Source organism: Ischnura elegans, chromosome 12 (genome assembly GCF_921293095.1).
Source record: "Ischnura elegans chromosome 12, ioIscEleg1.1, whole genome shotgun sequence".
Lineage (NCBI taxonomy): Eukaryota > Metazoa > Arthropoda > Insecta > Odonata > Coenagrionidae > Ischnura > Ischnura elegans.
In genome coordinates, this window is record NC_060257.1 from 61,760,173 (window position 1) to 61,778,942 (window position 18,770).

General features: G+C 39.0%; 1 protein-coding gene across 1 annotated transcript in view; it reads right to left on the reverse strand.

Moving 5' to 3' along the window:
- Positions 1–113: 113 nt before the first annotated feature.
- The window catches only part of LOC124168701 (laminin subunit alpha-1-like), a 538,595-nt gene continuing 519,938 nt past the window's right edge, over positions 114–18,770 (reverse strand). Inside the window, exons 4-7 of the mRNA XM_046546968.1 lie at positions 7,258–7,500; positions 4,829–5,230; positions 513–741; positions 114–184 (exon numbers count right to left, since the gene is read on the reverse strand). Coding sequence (XP_046402924.1) covers positions 114–184; positions 513–741; positions 4,829–5,230; positions 7,258–7,500 — 945 coding nt within the window. The remainder of the gene's footprint in view (positions 185–512; positions 742–4,828; positions 5,231–7,257; positions 7,501–18,770) is intronic.

Sequence of the window (18,770 nt, forward strand, 5' to 3'; positions counted from 1 at the left end):
AGCAAAATGAAATGTAAAAAACTTTATAATTACGAATAATATAAATTCAATACTATATGACCTAGGTTTTGACGTGACATGCCATCATCTGGTACATATGCATTGAAGACACATCAACTGCTGCATTTGCATTGATGTGCCTTCAATGTAAATGTCCCAGATGATGATGTCGCCACGTCGAAACCTAGGTCAGACAATATTAAATTTATGTAGGATTATAAAGTTTTTACATTTCATTATGTTAAGTCGATTCCATGAAGTCACACCTGAGAAAACAAATTACATCATAGAAGACTGCCACACTCATTGTCAGTAGAAATACCGTTAGTGAAGAATTTTCATCCATTTTTCTCAGGATTTAAGGATTACCCTTCCTTCAGTAATAACTTGGCAATAATACAGTAAGTATTAGCTTCTGTTTTCGTAGCATGGGAAGACAGATGAGATTTGGCCAGCTGCAGCGAATTGAAAGCAACACTATTGGTTAAGAAAGAAAGCAAGAAAGAGTGTACTTGCAGTGCAATTCATGCAGACTCCGCCCCCTCCTCTATATTCACCGTCTGGGTCCATAGAGGCCCTCTCTCTAGCTACCTCGGGGTCATACTTGCAAGCAGACGCATGCCCGTGGCAGTTGCAAGGCTGACAGGGCACGCCAGGTCTCCACGGCCTCTGGTTGAACAGAGGGCAGCACTGCTCGCAACCCTCCCCGCATGCATTGTGCTCACAACGACACTGCCGAAGCTATTGCAATGGAGAAATGGACACTCAACTACTCGCTAAGAGACAGGTGGACACATATACATAATTACATATATACACACCTATAACGACACTGAACATTGAAAAGCCATCATGATGAGGAAGCAATGATTTTAAAAAGCAAGTTAAAATATGTGTGTGCAATGTGTAGGAGGAGGAGTTCTCAATTAAACCACTACATGGTCGCTTGGAATGATTTTAGCGTACATATAATGTAATTTTTTTTCTGCAGCTCTTAAATGCAATTTTTTCATTAAATATTTGAATTTCTGCCTAGTTGATAATTGCTAACACGCAGCAATGAAAAAGGTGATAAGAAAAGGAATGACTGAGTTTAAAAGTGATTAATAAGAGGGAATGAGGGTGCCCATTCCCTGAAATGATGATGGAGAGTTCCCCTCAGAACCTATGATATTAAGAATATCATGCCATGCATTTTCTACACCCCAACAAAATATATGGTTCAAAAATTCTTTAATAGTGAAACTTGCACCATGAGTCTACCCTGTGTGTACCTCTAATAGAGAATCCCCCATAAATGTTCTGGATTCCCAAAAATTATTCTCAAGTTCAATGATTTTTTTCATGGAAAACCTTTAGCAGTGGTGAATTTTGTGCTTCTCAGATAAAGCAGTTAGAAGATACGGCAGTCAACATAATCATGAAGGAAAATGAAAAGAGAGAACATTGCCAGAGCTATGTGCAAATATATTGGTCAAGCAAATTCATATTACTACAAAACTCAATGCTTCCTCATCAGTAACAATAAATTGTACAGATATATGTACTATGCTAAGCACAAACAAGCGAAAGATATAAAAATTCAATGATATCTTACACAAAATTATTTGAGGATATTCATTTCAATTTTTGTGATGAAATAAGGCCATAAATTACTTAGAAAATGGTACTTTCAGCAGTTAGTCACAATCAACAAATATCAATGAAATACACTAAACAGATAAGCGTTATTTTGGAAGTTGCAGTTATTCTAGAAGATGCACATCTCGTGATCCACAGTTTATGTTTAATAATTTAACATCAAAACAAATTTTTAATGCAATTTGAGAAATAAAAGTTACATTGCACAGAAGTTCCCTCTATCTCAACTTTTGGGGAAATCTTTCCAACTTGCAACAAAAAAGAGAAAATATGACAAACAACTTTCATTGATAAGATTACCGATGAAAAAATGCTACCAGAAAGGAAACAGAGATGAAACCTTCAGCCTGAAGGTACCTCCTTCAAAACTTTGTGAATTTGGTAAATATAAAAAATTCTTTTAGAAATAAATATTCTCTTTGGTAAATAGAAAGAAAATATTAATATAATAATTTTTGGTAAGTTGCATGTTAAAAGGACCATAATAGCTTACAAAAAGAATAGTTAACTAGTATAAAGAAATGTGACTTGACTTGATCAGATAGACTGATACATATATATATAAATATTTATAGCTCAATGGAAAAAAAATCCACACGAACAAAAATTATAAATTACAATTTGCAGACTTATTAGGAAATTACAAAATAGATGATTACAATGACGATAAACTTAAATTTACTATCTAATCACAGTACTCCGACAGTCTAAAATAGGAATCTTACTGGGGTCATTAATTATTACCAACTACACACGCAACAGCCATCCATGGAATAAATACCAACGGACAAGTTTGAAAACAGCGATGACCAGAGATGATCCCTATGTAAGTTCATAAATAGAATATGGACAGTCAACAGTGAGCTTCCCCGTGCATGAAAGAAGTCCATAATTTTACCCATTTACAGTTGAAGTTTCCCGTACACATCAAAACAGTTGTAGTGCACCTGTGAATCATATACAGACAAAATTGCATAGATACTTTTGAACTGAAAACGACAGGCAATAGGCATTTGAAGCAAGGCATTGCTATCCACTCCCAAACTTCGAGCGAATATTTACACATATAAGTGTCCTTGTCATGATGAAGAATAGAACTTATAAGTAATCTTGAAGGTTGAATCACAAAGGAAATTCTCAATACAAACTGATAAGGATTGTCGCTTTGGAAAGAAACTGCGAAAATCAAACCGCATCTATTTACTAAACGCTCACATATTGGGGCACATTTACCTTGATTTTGAATACATGATTTCTTTTGCAGTCCACAGATTTCACGAAAGCACAGAGTATACTCTGTGACGAAAGGTACTCATAGAGAACTTCCTATTTCACTAGGGAGTTCAAAAACGGAATGATTTGAATACGCGGTTGGGCTTTCACTTGTCAACCGCGAGGTTTGCAACGCTTGAAAAGTGATCACTCTAATTAAAACACCATTTACAATTAATTTTAATTTTATCCGTATAAATAACAAGTATATCAATCAAAAAGACGCATTTTATGAGCTGAGTCGTTTTTATTTGACTGACTATCGGGTAAAATATTTTCGTCCGTGTAATATAAATTACGATTGGTGATGGTTTTCCGGGTTTACACCGCGTTGATACATGTTTTGCGGACGACAGTTTCGGGCGCGTTCCAGCTCCCGTCTTCGGGTCCAAATGATTTGCAGATCTGTGATCCTTATTTATTTACAGCTAGTCAGACGGATGTTGATTTTTAATTCCATTGTTGGAAAAGCCGTTTGAAAGATGAGGATAAAGGATAGCCGTCTTCCCTATTGAAGTTCTTAGGGTGACTCGCTATTTCGCATACTGATCGCTATTTGAATGGCAAATCACACCATCATCCCAGGCAAAAAGCATCAGTTATTAAAACTCTATATCATAGGGCATATTCCATATCGGATACAGATTCGCTCGCTGGAGAGAAACAACACCTCCTTACCACGCTCCAAGAAAATGGCTACGATCGGGTACTGATTCAAAAAATCGCGCGTAGGGAAGAAGAGAAAAGAGATGTGGCCTTGGACATTGCAAAGGAAGACCAGCAAAAGGCAAAGGCACATGCTCTCTTGCCATACGTGGCTGGAACGTCGGAAAGAATTGCTAGAGTTCTCGCCAAACATGACGTTCTGACGCGATTTATAAGTTTGAAGAAGACCTCTGACCTCCTCCGGAGTGAAAAAGATCGTCATCCATCAGATATCTATGAAGGAGTGTATGAAGTAACGTGTTCCTGTGGTTTATCATACATCGGGCAAACATCTAGATCCCTCAAATGCAGAATAAATGAACATCTGAAGGCAACCGAAAAGAAAAATTTTCGTCTTTCTGCGGTTGCAGAGCATGCATGGTCGGAACCTGGGCACGTCATACTATTCAAGGAATCGAAAATCATCGCCAGGGAAAATAAATATTTCCCTAGGCTGATAAGGGAGGCGATTGAAATAGCGAGTCACCCTAAGAACTTCAATAGGGAAGACGGATATCCTTTATCCTCATCTTTCAAACGGCTTTTCCAACAATGGAATTAAAAATCAACATCCGTCTGACTAGCTGTAAATAAATAAGGATCACAGATCTGCAAATCATTTGGACCCGAAGACGGGAGCTGGAACGCGCCCGAAACTGTCGTCCGCAAAACATGTATCAACGCGGTGTAAACCCGGAAAACCATCACCAAATAACTAACCGCGGAAGCCTCCGTAATAATTATAAATTACGATTATTTATTTTCATTTTATGAGCCGTTAATAGTTTTTTATACTAATTATTGAGGTGTTGGCATCGACTACCAGGTGCAGAAGGATATATCTTGGCCTTCAGCAGAGATTTTCGCCATGCGACTGAATGGATCCAATGAATCGGTCCCTTGAAAGATAAACAAGCACGAACAAGCGCACAGAACTCACTTGATAATAGGTATCGCAATCAAAAATTATCGATCCTATTAATATCGATTTATATCGCTCATGCCATGTGATTGACTATTATCATTGCTGAATGACCTTTACAATCAGCGTAATAGACATCATTTTCTGCCTTTTGCACTCTCGAAATCCATTCTGCTATCGATATTTTTAAAGGATATATTTTGAAATCCGCCCAGCTCTTCAGCAGACTGAATGGACCTAATGTATATGTTCCTTGATAAAGATAAAAAAAAGCTTAACACCACTCACCCACGTGTCCGAATCCACTGTGCAGTCGCGTGCGTGCCCGTTACATTCGCATCGCCCCCCGATCGAGATGTCCTTGATGGAGTAGAAGTACCTGCGCGTCACCGACGGGTCTTGCCTCAGCATATCGCCTCCGCCTTCCTCGTCATCATCTTCGTCTTCCTCCTCCTCTTCATCCTCGTTCTCTTCCTCGTCTTCCTCATCGTAATAATCCCTCGCCCCCGCCCTGCCACCGATTCCGCGGCTGTCGCCCCCTCTGCCACCGGCACTGGCCCCCATCAGGTCCGCGTTCAGGGTCCGGATCTTCTGAAGCCGGAGTCGCACGTAGCGGGCCCTCGTGAAGTCTCTGAGGGCCTCGCTACCTTCCAAGGCTCCTGGGCGGCCGTTTATCAGGGACGTGTGGATCTGCGGAGGTCGATATCATGGACAGAAGACGGCATTAGTTTGTAACACATAGCACATTCGTGCCTGCCGCGAGAACGGCGGTGATATTTACATGACTTGCCATGAGAAAAACATTACACTGAACTGGGAATCGTATCACGGATCTTTTGGCTTTCCTGGGAACTGCTCAGAAGACTAGGCTATCCAGGTTTCTGAATTCTTGAGGCAATGGTGCCAATGTTCATGGCACTAGATGTTAGGCCTTCGCGGACCATCAAGGATGGATACGTGACTCTAAGATTAAGATGGACAAGAAATTAGAAAGAACAGATGTATATAGAAATTCTTCAACCACTCGAGAACATTAATAAAATATAATGCAGTGGCGGATTCATATGGGGGGCCGAGGGGGCGCGCGTCCCCCCTTTCGGGGCTGCCCGCATTGAGGACATTGAAGAACCACAATTGTAACTTTTCTACATCATAAGATCATTGTCTTGTATATGCGTATAATAAGTTTAAATAAAAATATCAAAATGATAAAAAAATAATCAAGTAAAATGAAATTTTTTTGCATGTAACTTGATTATTTTTCATTACTATAAAAGTGTAGGTAGCTCAAAATATCTTTTGCGCCCCCCTTTATTTTTTTCTCCATACGTTGCTGAAAGTGGAACAGGATTAGGTGGTTCAGGTCATGCAGAGATAATTCCGAAGAACAGAGTGGTGAAGAAGATACACTTGGGACATCCAGGTAGTGGAACACTTTAATCATAAAATGATGCGCAATGGAGTCCTGATATATACTTTCGCAAATAGGGGATTGTAAATACGTGTTCCCTTGGACCGGGAATCGAATCACGGATCTTTAGGATTTCCGGGCCACTGCACAGACCACTACGCTATCCAGGTTCCTGAATTCTTACGGGAATTGTACCAACGTTTTAGACTAGATACTAGATGTTTGGCCTTCGCGGTCCATCAAGGATGGCAACGCGATGGAGAAAGGACTTTTATGAAGCCATAGCCGGAATTTTTTCTTATGGCAATCCATGTAAACGGCATTAATTGTTTTAAAACGAGCTGATTGATAGAATTTGGGAAGCCAGAATAGAAGCAGTCAATACAGCTTACAGAGCTTTATTAAAGCTTGGCGAAAGTCACGTTACCTTAGTCGAAACTAAAAAAAGAAGTCTATCGAGCAGTGATTAGACTTGTGGATACTCACGGCTCTGAAATGTGGGCCATGACCTCTGCAGAAGAATTGCTTTAAAGGTGGGAACGAGAAAGAGCAGCGGTATAAAGGAATTCTACAACCACTCAAAGATAGTCACATAAATAAGGTGCTACAGATTAAGGTAGCTTAGGCCATGCAGGGAGAATGCCTGAGAGCGCGTAGTTAAGAAGATATACCTGGGATATTCAGGTGGAAAATGATGGAGGAGACCTAGGAAAAGATTGCTGGACGAGAGGATGATTTGATGATGATGGGAAGTATGCAGATGGAGAATTTAGGCAAAGGATAGTAGCGACTGGTCCAACATAATCGCAAAGACCAAGGACTAGAAAAGTCTGTATCTCAGAGAAGTAAAGCAATACTGTTATACAGAAAATTTTAGGATAATTTTTGATCTTACTTCTCGAAGGTTGATTGGCATTTTAAGAAAGTAATAATTAAGAATCATTATTTTAGGCGACGTTTCGTAGCCTAATGAAAACAGAAAACAAGGATTATATTTCGTTATTATCACCAGTCGATAAACCTCCGTGAAGCAAGAACATATCATTAAAAATAACAGTAGGGGAGAGAAAAGTTAACCATGAAAGATATCACGTACAAATTTTAGGGTTAATGACTGAAATGCAATTTAAAAGCACGATCGGAACATGCACAGTTCACGAAACTCAGAGTTAAAAACACAGCAATTTATGCATCTGTTTCTTAATTTTTAAAGTAGTAAATTACAAGTCCTGGAGCACTTGAAATATCCCCTTTAACAAATAAGGGGTTATAAATGCATGATTTCGAATTCCGATGAATTAGGTACCTCTCCATTTTCGAGTGGGATCAGCTTGGAGTAATAGGAGGTGCAGATGACTTCTGTATCGTGGCGATAGGACGGTTTTCCGCGCCTCGCCTCGATGCCATATCGCTGCAGGCACTCGGCGTCCGATATTGCGTAGTACTGCCATGGCAACCAATGCTGTCCATCCACGGATCGCTCCAGGATCCAATTGCCGGGACGTGGTGATATGGCAGCCTTCACGATCACGTACGCAATCTGGTACACCTGTTGGCAAGCAAATGGAGGAGAGACGGCTTTAGTAATATTTTCACTGTAGGGACCTGTGGATGAAGGCAGACGAAGAAAGAAGAAGATAAAAATGCAATGAAAAAAAAAAAAACGCGCTTTTCCAAAAACAGTGTAATATGCACTAAAAAGTATGAAAAAGCATTTAATCAGTCGGATCAGTCATCGTGTGAGTGAAATGAAGATATATATATATATATATATATATGATTCTGGCTCAGGCTGAGGAAGAAGTCACTGCTTCGAAAGCTCGCAGTTTTATTTTCCCGTGTGAGTGTTTCTTTTTGTGTTTCTATGTTTAGTGATATTGACTTGAACCATTTATATTACGTGTTGAGTGCATCTCATTATATATACATACACAATGTTTTGGAAAACCATAGCTTTCTCTTCACCTTTGACAGGTCCCGAGATGATGTAGATGGTACATTCGTGAAACTGATAATAAGCATCATATCCATCAATTCTATAGGCTGCCTCCAGTGAAAAATACATTCCCTACCGTTTCAAAAACGACAAAAATAAAATAGAAAAGATATGAAAAGTACCGTATTTCCGAAAACAGAATAAAAATTCGCTAAAAAGTAAAAAAAATAAACTTTTCATGACATGAAAAAAGATCTGATGCTTTCCCGGCGTATGCTTGTTGTGAAGGCTGTTCGGGTACTCCACCGGGTAATCTCCTTCATAGATGACCACGAAGGAGAATAATGAAAGATGATTTGCAAATTTCCACAAAAATAAATTTAATCCGACCCGAGCTTCCTTGTTACTACATCATTTTCAAGGTACAAATGGTCAGCACCATTTGTACCTTGAAAATGATGCAGTAACATCGAAACTCGGGTCGGATTAAATTTATTTTCGTGGAAAATTGCAAATCATCTTTCATTATGAATCAATTTCACTCCATCTCGCTTGGTTCCTCGAATTTCATACGAAGGAGAATATTTTCATGACATGAGAATAAAGCGTGGGTGCTGAGTAGGTTCATTAAAAGTAAGTCAATTATTTTGCCATGTTACGTTCATGCATTCTCGCATGTGTTTTAGCAATTTACCGCTTTACACGACGTAAATTTGACTGCGCATTCGTGCACATATCAGGTGTGCAATTACGTGCCCTGTGAAAAACGGCCTTGATGCATGTTTTTGAATTTTTTCTACATTTCTTATTTTTCGGCTTGTTTTGCGTGGTTTAGCTTCATTTGAAGATTGCCTTCATGGGTAGGATATTGATAAATGCAATGGCTCATGTGTCATCGGTAGCGTACATGTTGCTTTGTGCATGATAGTGGAAGTAAATTTTAACCCTATGTTGCATGTTGGTGATAGTTCACCCCATGCCAAACACCTTTGCAAGTGGCTTGTAGGGTAATATGTAGATATATCTCTGTCGTCAACCTCCCGCTCTCTTCCCAGTTCCTTCCTCGCATGGTCTTTAAACATTTCCGACAGACAAAGAGGTCTCGACGACGCATAAAAAAGAGAGTTCTTGAACTCCGCCCCCACCACCTCGGTCGCTTACCTCTCCTTTTATTTCGGGGATTCCACGAACGGATGAGATGACCTTGTGGAGAAGGCAAGACTGCTCGACCTGTCGCAATCATAGCATTCCCACAAGGCTGAGGGAACGCATCACTCCCGCTACTAACAAGCAGTACTTGGGAGTTGGAATTTCAGAATTTATTCCTAAAATTTCAAAATGTATCTATAAAATTTCAAAATGCATTCCCAAAATTTCAAAATGTATCTATAAAATTTCAAAAAGCATTCCTAAAATTTGTAAATGTTTTCCTAACATTTAAATTTAGCCCTAAAATTTATAAATGAATGTATAAAATTTCAAAATGTATCTATAAAATTTCAAAATGTATTTCTAAAATTTCTAAATGTATTCCTAATATTTAAATGTATTCCTAAAATCCGAAAATGAATTCTTAAAATTTGAAAATGTTTCCTAAAATTTCAAAATTTTATCCCTAAAATTTCAAAATGCATAACTTGAGTTTCAAAATGTATCTATAACTAAAACTTCAAAAAGTATTTCTAAAATTTCAAAGTATACTCCTAAAATTTCAAAATGCATCCCTAAAACTTCAAAATCTATTCCTTAAATTTCAGAATATTACCCATTAAGTTTCAAAATATATTCCTAAAATTTCAAAATGTATTTATAAAATTTCAAAATGCATTCCTAAAATTTCCAATTGCATTCCCAATATTTAAATGTATCCCATCCCTAAAATTTGAAAATGTACTCCCATAATTTCAAAACGTAATCCTAAAGTTTCAAAATTGTATGCCTAAAGAACCAAAATAGATTCCTAAAGTTTCAACAACTATTCCTAAAATTTCAAAATTTTAACCCGTAAAATTTCAAAATTAACTTCTAAAACTTCAAAATGCATTCCGAAAATTTCCAAATGTATTACTAAAACTTCAAAAAATATTTCTAACATTTCAAAATGTGCTCCTAAAAGTAGCAAAACTATATGTATTCCTGCTCAATTGAGCAAATTAGAAAGCAAGTAAAAGCATAATTTGAGAAAGAACTGTACGATGAGTTTCACACAGAAAAATCTTACCTCCCGGAAGACGAATAGATTCAAATCTTGGAAAGTGTACGATGATGAATTTTTGGGAAAAGAATAAGTTACACTACTAACGGGACCCAACTATCGAATGCCGAGATCGTAAAATGCTTAGGGAACACGGTTATTCGGAATTTTCGTGGAGTAAACACAATCGCGAAGTATACAAGAAATCCAAACAAATACAGGGATTTGTAAAAAGAATTCTCGGTATATGCCACAGAAAGATGAACGAGATAAGCTATCTGACTCTAATAAGGCCTTACTTGGAATATGCTGCTTGCGTGTAGGACCCTTATGAAGTAGGACTGATAGCTGAAAACAATGGAGCACAGCTCAGTGCGGTCAGATTCGTAATGGTTGTTTACGTTTAAAAGTGCAGCGTTTCCGATATTATAAGTGAGTTAGGATGGGAATCTTCACAGGAGACTAGAGCAAAGAATAAGCTAAATTTACTTAGGAGATTCTGATATTTTTTCTCAATCGACGTGATACATATTCATAGTTTACGGGCGTACAATGGTAGGCGTGATCATGAGAAGAAAATTCAGGAAATATGCTACAAAACAGAGAGATTTAAAATGTCATTCTTTCTTTGCATTATCAGGTATAGCAACGGTGTCTCGATTAATAACATTAATGGCGTCACTCGCTAGGACGGCTCATGGCATATTGTTTTTCCATTTTTCTAACCTTGCAGGGATTCACTTCAGTGATTAACCATTTGCAAGTTTTGCTTAGCATGATTGTGCCCCTACTTTTCGTTACTATGCGTCACTGGAAGAGCCAAGAATTTCGTTCGGAGCGGGGGGGGTTTGGAAAAATATGGTACATAGTAGAAGGTTTTAAACTAATTTTAACACTTTTCATAATCGAGAAAACTTCATTTGTCAAAGTTATCTTTAGTAAAATTATGATTTTTCAATATTTTGTGTTCTTTTATGAAGGAAAGTAATGGTGTTTTTATATTTCTGGAGGGAAGAGGGTTCGGAGCCCCCGGGAATTTTAAATCTCTCTGTTTTGCAGCATATTTCCTTTTATTTCTTCTCGTGGACACGCATACTATTGCACGTCGGTAAACCATGAATATTTTTCACGTCGGTTGAGAAAAAATATCAGAATTTCCTGAGTAAATTTAGCCTATAATATTCTCTAATATGGACCCCCCGGACCTCCCCCCTCGCTACGCCACTGCCATGCGTAATGTTTTTATGACTGTGTGGAGTGCCTGAGGGGATTCTATTGAATGCTGGTAATTGATCAACCATACCAAACACCCTAGAGGTGGCTCGCAGGTTATTGTTTATAATGGTTCAGATAGCATAGAGTACTGCTCTGCCTAGCACGTGGATCCAGCAACCTCGTATAACTTCGGAGAATAGGGTAGATTGTGTTAGTTGCATAGGGTTAGAGAGGAAACTGATTTATCCCTCCCCGATCGGTGGAACAAATGCAGTACCACACGCGCGACCCACTTCCAACGGTTGCTGTTTCCGCAAGTCCATACAAAGGGCCGCGATTGTTGGAGCGACTTGTCACCCGGGCGGGCTGAGGACCCCAATATGCCACCGTTTCCGGAAGTGAGGAAAGAAGTGTACACACGCGATGTTACCCCATGACCCGCGAGGCTAATGGAAAAACCTTGAGCGTTGCAGATGTTGTGATGCACCGAGTTCGGAGGAAATGGAAAACAAGATATACTTGAAATTAGAAATCGCAGGCTATCCTTGTGGAGTCTATGCGTAATTGCAGATGTTTTTAGATTATTTTCCGCGGTCGATAAGAGAATATAACGGCAGGATTAGGACTGAGAGACAGTTTAGTTGACTGTTTATGCAGCTTATTAATTGAGTGGGTGAGAAACCAACGGGTACAAGTGATTTCTTTTTTTATGCAGTGCTCGGTACTGAAATCAGGTATAGAAAACAAACGAGATCACTCGTTTCACGAGACGAGACGAGATCACTCGAAGACGATGGAAAACTCGCTCATCGTAACGTAATTCGTGAGGAACGAGGGAAAAGGCGGGAAGCTCTCGACCAATCACACAACACCTGCCCCGGTTGATACCGCCGTCATCCATGTATAAGGAGGACGATTTTCAAGACTCGACATGCCCTGAAGACGATGGACAACTCGCCCATCGAAACTTCGGCCGAGATGGAGTTGGAGAACCTGACCCGATGGAAATCCCGTGTAACCTTCCACAATTCTATACGCCGGGAAAGCCTACGATCGTTCTTCAAACGAGATCAATTAGACATTTAGTGGCGCATTTGATTTTCCACTCGATGTCAGCACATAACAGAGACTCACTCGTATCCCTTGACAACCAAGTTTTTGTGTATTTCTTCTAACAATTAACTTTACCAAACTCTGTCGAGAAAAGTGTCACTTGTACCCCTTGGCTTCTCACCTACTCAATTTATTTATTTATTAATGGATGTTTCTGAAAATTTCCAGCATTTCGATACCTCCACTGCACAAGCGCTCAGCAATCGCCCAACGAATAAAATCTGCTCATCTAGTGGTCCAACAATACGAATCCGCTCAGCTGGCAGTAGTTGGAGCACAAACGCTCACCTCCGGAGCTTGAAGAATTGGAGGTGAGATTTTATGCTCCGGATACTGCCAGCTGAGCGGATTCGTATTGCTGGGCTACTAGATGAGCGGATTTGATTCGGTGGGCGATTTATGAGCGTCTGTGCAGTGGAGGTATGGATTAATAAGATCATGTATCGCATTCTCTAGCTTCGTAGGAAGATTGCTTTCATAAGAAGGTATAGATTATTCCCATAGCATATCGATAAATCCAGTAAATTACGTGCCGTAATATGTGGCTTTCATGTTGCGGAGTACATGTTGCAAGGTACATGTTGGTGAAAGTAAATTTTAATCCTCTGGTGCATGTTGGTGATGTGTCACCCCCCGCCGAACACCTATGTTGGTGTCTTGGAGGGTAATCTGTATATGTATCATAGGCGGATTTAGGGGGGTGGGTCACGGGGGCACGTGCCCCCCCAAACCCTCAAAATATAGACAACATTTTTAATACGGTCATCATTACGTTCGTTCTGTTTTGGGTATTAAGGAGCCCCAATCATTTAATTTTATATTAATAACCTTCATATTAAAATCAAGAGAATATTTAGTACACTAATTGTTGCATCTTGCTTTTAATCTCAAATATGAGAAGATAGTTTGCCCGTCATTCCCTTGTGGCACCCCCTGAAAAAATCCTGCATCCGCCCTTGATATGCATAGTGTTCTTATCCATGATATGGAGCTATGGATGTAATACGTCCGTAGTATTTACTACTTGTACATGGCGATGAATTATAACGATCTAAGTAGCATCCTATTCCCCATCAGTGGCGGATCTATGGGGGGGCTACAGCCCTCCCCCTTGGGTATCTAATTTACACTTGATATAATGGTAATTTTACCGACCCCCACTACTGCTGGCCAGGGGCGCAGATAGGAATTAAGGCTAGGGGGGTTTAGGTGCAACTAATGCCGGGGTGTATGGGGGTATGAAATACCCACCAGGATAAGCGGTATGAGCGAGATTAATAAATTGCGGAATTTTAAGATGAATGGTTCAAAATGGTGAGTTTTACGGCTTTCTGAGGGATATTTTATTGATCTTAATACTATTCTATGAGTAATATCAATCCAATTGAGTAAAATGGATTAAACTAAAAAATTTCTCTGAGCTCTGGGGGGGGGGGGGTTATCCCCCAAAACCCCCCCTCGCTGCGCCAATGCTTCTGGTAGGTTAACCCCCACTTAGCCCCCTCCCTTGTCCCTATTCTGGATCCGCCACTGTTCCCCATTATAATCAATATTGAGATCTACCGGTTTCGTCAGTTTTGACATCATCAGGTACACTGACAGACCTTTTACATTGTGATGTCTTTAGGCCTAAATAGTTTAAGCGTAGGGATCGCATAGAAGAATTCCTTACCATCCCAGTCATTATTCTACCTAGCCACTCGGAACCATAAATTGTCAAGTTATCGCTCACTTGCTCAATGGAAAAACCCACAGGTCGGTTCTGGCAATATAACCTGACCTATAACCTGACAATTAAAAATTAGACTCGGGTTCAATTTGGTGGAATTAGTCAATCACGATGAATGAAGAACAAACTAGGTCCTTGAGAATGACGGTTACATGTTGGAACCGAGGTCGGCGCAATTTTCATTAAAGTGTGGAAAATTACGAAAGTTTTTGCGTTCTTCCATCATGAAAATTTGAAAATGTTTAAGATCTGGGATTGTATGCTATATACAAGAGCGTACCCAGGATCAAAACTAGGGGATGGGGCAATATCATAGTTGTTCAAGTTGTAGGTAAGATTGAAGCATAAAAAAGGTGAATGAAATCATCATTTTAAGAAAACTGTAACAGCTCTTTATTAGTTCTTAAAATTATCTGCTTGCATAAAATATTATTTTCCTTAAAGACGTTTGGAATTTTTGGTTCTAGGGGGAGTGGGGGGCAGCTACCCCCTCCTGCCCCTCGCTGGATGGCTCTATATATCTATGCTAAATGGTGCAAGAGATTATCATTTTGTAAAGAAAATGCAATAAGTTTTATAATTAAGCCATTTTGCCTCAACGCACTGAATTTTACCGCTGAATGTTTTGATCAGGGAAAATTGTACGGGTATTTAATTTTGGCTTTTAAACTCCTGTACCTGGAATGATGGAGTCTTATCACAGGTCGTCCTTCCCGGAAACACTCTCACCTCGGGGACTGTATTTAGAATGCGTGGGTGGAGATAAGCGTGGGACGTTTGACGGATAATAAAGCGCTGCATTGGACGAGAAAAATAGAGCTTTAAGTAGTTATAGCGCTTCTGTAAAAGTAACAAGAATAGGGTGGTTTTCTACTTTTTTTAATTGCCTAAATGGAAAGATTATTACTCCTGGAGTACGTATTTCACGCTTTTAGATTTTTAAATGACGATATCTATTTTTTGCGATCAATCGAAAAGTGAAAATTTTTAAGCGCGCGAAAACGCGTCGGCTAAGTACGAATGCTGGGAAAAGCCCGTGTGGTGTTATTCTGGTTCTAGTTTCCGCCGCGTGAGGCCACCTTGGTACGAGGCTATGAAGATGATACGATAAGATACGATGAATGCTACTAGTAGGTAGCGCTTGGCTTAAATAAGGATTATTAATACCCTATCAAACGAAGGAAATTTTCCGACCATTGGCAATTTTAATAGGCGTTTCCCTTAGCTCTGTGCCTCATGTATGCATTGCATCTCAGACAATGTAAAACTCCTCACTACCCGTATAGAATCTAGGTCCATGTGACGTCACGTGGAGTGGCGTCGCATGGGCGCCAATCTGGCCTTTTTCAAATGAGGTTAAAATTGACCATTAACATTCATCGAAACTGGGATTTCTATAGCCAAATAATTAGTATATTATGAATACACTAATGTTGGGCAACGAATCACAATAAATGCCTTTCGTTTTCTTTGATGAAGGAAAATACCCTATTTGATGAAACTTTTGTCGCATATTCTTTGAAAGACGCACTTACAACGATCCTAAGAAAAAGCGATTCCCATGTTTCATTTTTGAGCTATTTGACGGCAAAATTAGCATAATTTAAAATGGGCTCTTATGAAGAAATACGGTTTTTTCGAGCTGGAGAAGCCGTTTGTAACAAGAAGTTGCTGAGATAGCACTCATTTGAATCAAACTTAAGTGACAATTCTAAATATTTACGGAAAGCATAAGTTCATGATGAAATTATAAAGATACTTGCGAAAAACTGCCTGAAACTGGCTAGATGACCGCCGGGATCTCTGGTACCATCATCGAAGAACGATAATCACTACACCGACATCGCCTAAATTACGCAAATATATTTTTTTCTCGGCTTTTACATGCGTCTTACATATATAGTTTTTAAATAAATGTATTTATTCAGGATTTACAACTTAGATTGTGAATATTTAGCCAAGGTATGTCTCAACAGTTCATTGTGCAAAGGTTGGAAGCATTGTTGAAACTAGTGAAGTTGACTATTGTAAGTGACTTTTAAAAAATCATTTTTGACGTTTGCATTGTGCCAAGGTGCAAAAATGCACTGAAATATCATTCCTAATTATGCTTTCTTTTATTTAATTTTTTGGCGACTCTTTTGCGTAAATAATAGGTAGCTTGAGTACACCGCTTGACTTCAGCCGATGCCGATCTAACTACCTTAAGAGAAACTGTGAATCGAGAAACCCGACACGTTTAAAACTTGAAGTTATCAAATTCAAAAGTTATTAAATTTTATTATTATAAACTTATGAAACTTAAACCTACAATATTTTGATGTTCGTGATGATTTTTAACCCCCACTTACTATTGACTACTCACGAAAATTTTAATATTTGAGTTCATAGCACGTTTTTTGTTTCTCCTAGAGAAAACATGGGTCATGTTACCACCGGAAAATCGCCTGTTTATTTGATTCCCCCTCTACCCAGTATTACTGCTTACCAAAAATATTTATGTAGGTATTGCCGGGGCTAGGTTGTGAAAAAGTATTCCTACCGACATAAAAAATGCAGTTCAGTATTTGTTTTTCAAAAACGGAATTTTAAATCTATTCGCCCAAGAAGGGTTTTAAATTTAATAGCTATATAAAACCTCAATGTAGTATTGCTGTTATTGTTCATAATACAGTAACTGTTTTGAGAAAAAATGTGTTATCGAGCGCAAACATTCGTTTAAACAGACAGTATGTCGTTGTATGTTCTTAGTGGACAGAGACATCCAAGGAAAATAAATTTATTTAAGTATTTATTTATTTCCATAACACCGAAAACAGCTCTAGACGGCCCTTTACATCGGGGTTAATAACATGTTAGCAGTTTAAAGCACACAATAAACCATGCCCTGCCTGGGGATAACTTACCCTGGTGGGGCTCGAACCCGCGACCCGCGTTTGGCAAGCGAGAACTTAATATTATATCCTATTCATTGATAATAATTTCTACGCTAGGAAGATTTTGTCGCCGTATTGTTCTTTCCCCTTTCCTCTAACGATATATTTTAAAGAATTGGAATTCCAGATCTGAGTAACTCCATTACTAGTTGTTGACATGTAAGAATTCCAACTTAAGTCGACAATTCTGATACGGAAATTTTCCTTTCAGAACTTTGCGGCAGGGATGGCAAGTGCAACGAATCGAAAACGTTACGAAAATAAGAGGTCTGGGTTCAGTTTCGTTCCCGCACGAAATTAAAATCACCAAGAAAAGTCGTTTCATTTCGGAAACGAAACTAAATTAATAGAATCTCCGCTGCTCATATTTAATTTTCGAACCCAGAGGTCGAATAGAGGGGGTTAAGAGGGAATAGTTTCGACCCATTACGTTTGACATACGTGTAGAGAGGTTTAAACATCGAGCTTAAAAATCGAATGGATAGTTTTCGTTCACCGTTCTCCTGTTAGTAGTAAAAATATGAGTGCCCCATGCATCTCATGGCGGTAGGCCGAATCTCTACTTTATTCAACCATACTTCGTACTCCGTGTAGTGGGTCGAAACTAAACCGTTCGAAGGTACAGCACGTAGTCCCTCCGGTACGAAAAATTATCTGTGTTTTGTTTCGTCCCAGAGTTTTAGTTTAGTTTCGACCCGAAGTAGTTTTGACCCCGATTTCGTTTCGATCCTGAGTTTATCTCCTCGGGTTTAAATCCATATCGTTTCCGCATTTCGCTTCCAGGAACGGAACTACTGAAATTTTATTGGTTTTGAGTTCCGTTTAGTTTCTATTGACATCCCTGCTAAGCGGATAGGAAACTTGCATGCCAAAAGGTTACGCATAGTGACTACGTAAGCGTATAAGGAGAGGATGTTGAAGAGGGTGGAGGACTACAACCATTGAGAGCTACTGGATATTTTTCCCGGAACGAAATTCTCTTAAACAGCAGGCAGTAAAAAAAGAAAGGGGTGGGGCGCAAATCAAATGAGCACGTACCGAAGCAGCAACAAGTTTCCCCTCCCACCGAATGGACACTTTGCAGGAAATGTTACGCAAGTGTATCAGGGGAACCAGAGGCGAAGGCAAATAAACCCTGCGGTGTTCAGCGGGTGGGGTTAAGGGAAAGAATTTGAATACGGTTTCGCATGAAAGAATAAAACAAATAGAGAAACAGTGAGTGAGTTCGTATCCTGGCCACTTACACCCGAAAAACCGCATACCACCGAAACGTGTTTGCGATAAACAAAGTTAAGTCGTATGATAGCTTTCTTTTGATAGTTTCTCCTAATTTCCAGGATAATTTCGTGAAATAGGGAGCATAATATAGTTATAATTGCAATACATTGTTGAATAATATGCTGATAATACTTATTCTCTACATTAAGCCTCATTTTTTCGCTATTAATAAATTGTCACATCCTACCAAGATAAAGAGGGAATTGCTCCAAATGATGTGAACATTTAATTGACCCAACAAATGAGTTTGAAAATCATGTCAAAATGTAAAAACATGAAAAAACTTCTAAAAAAAACTAAAAAAATTAGTTTTTATACTATACAATTCGTTACTCATAGGATATAAAATCACATAATGAAACTTAGCACATAATAATCGGTATTCCATGTAATCCACGTCTCCTAGAAATTCTCTCCC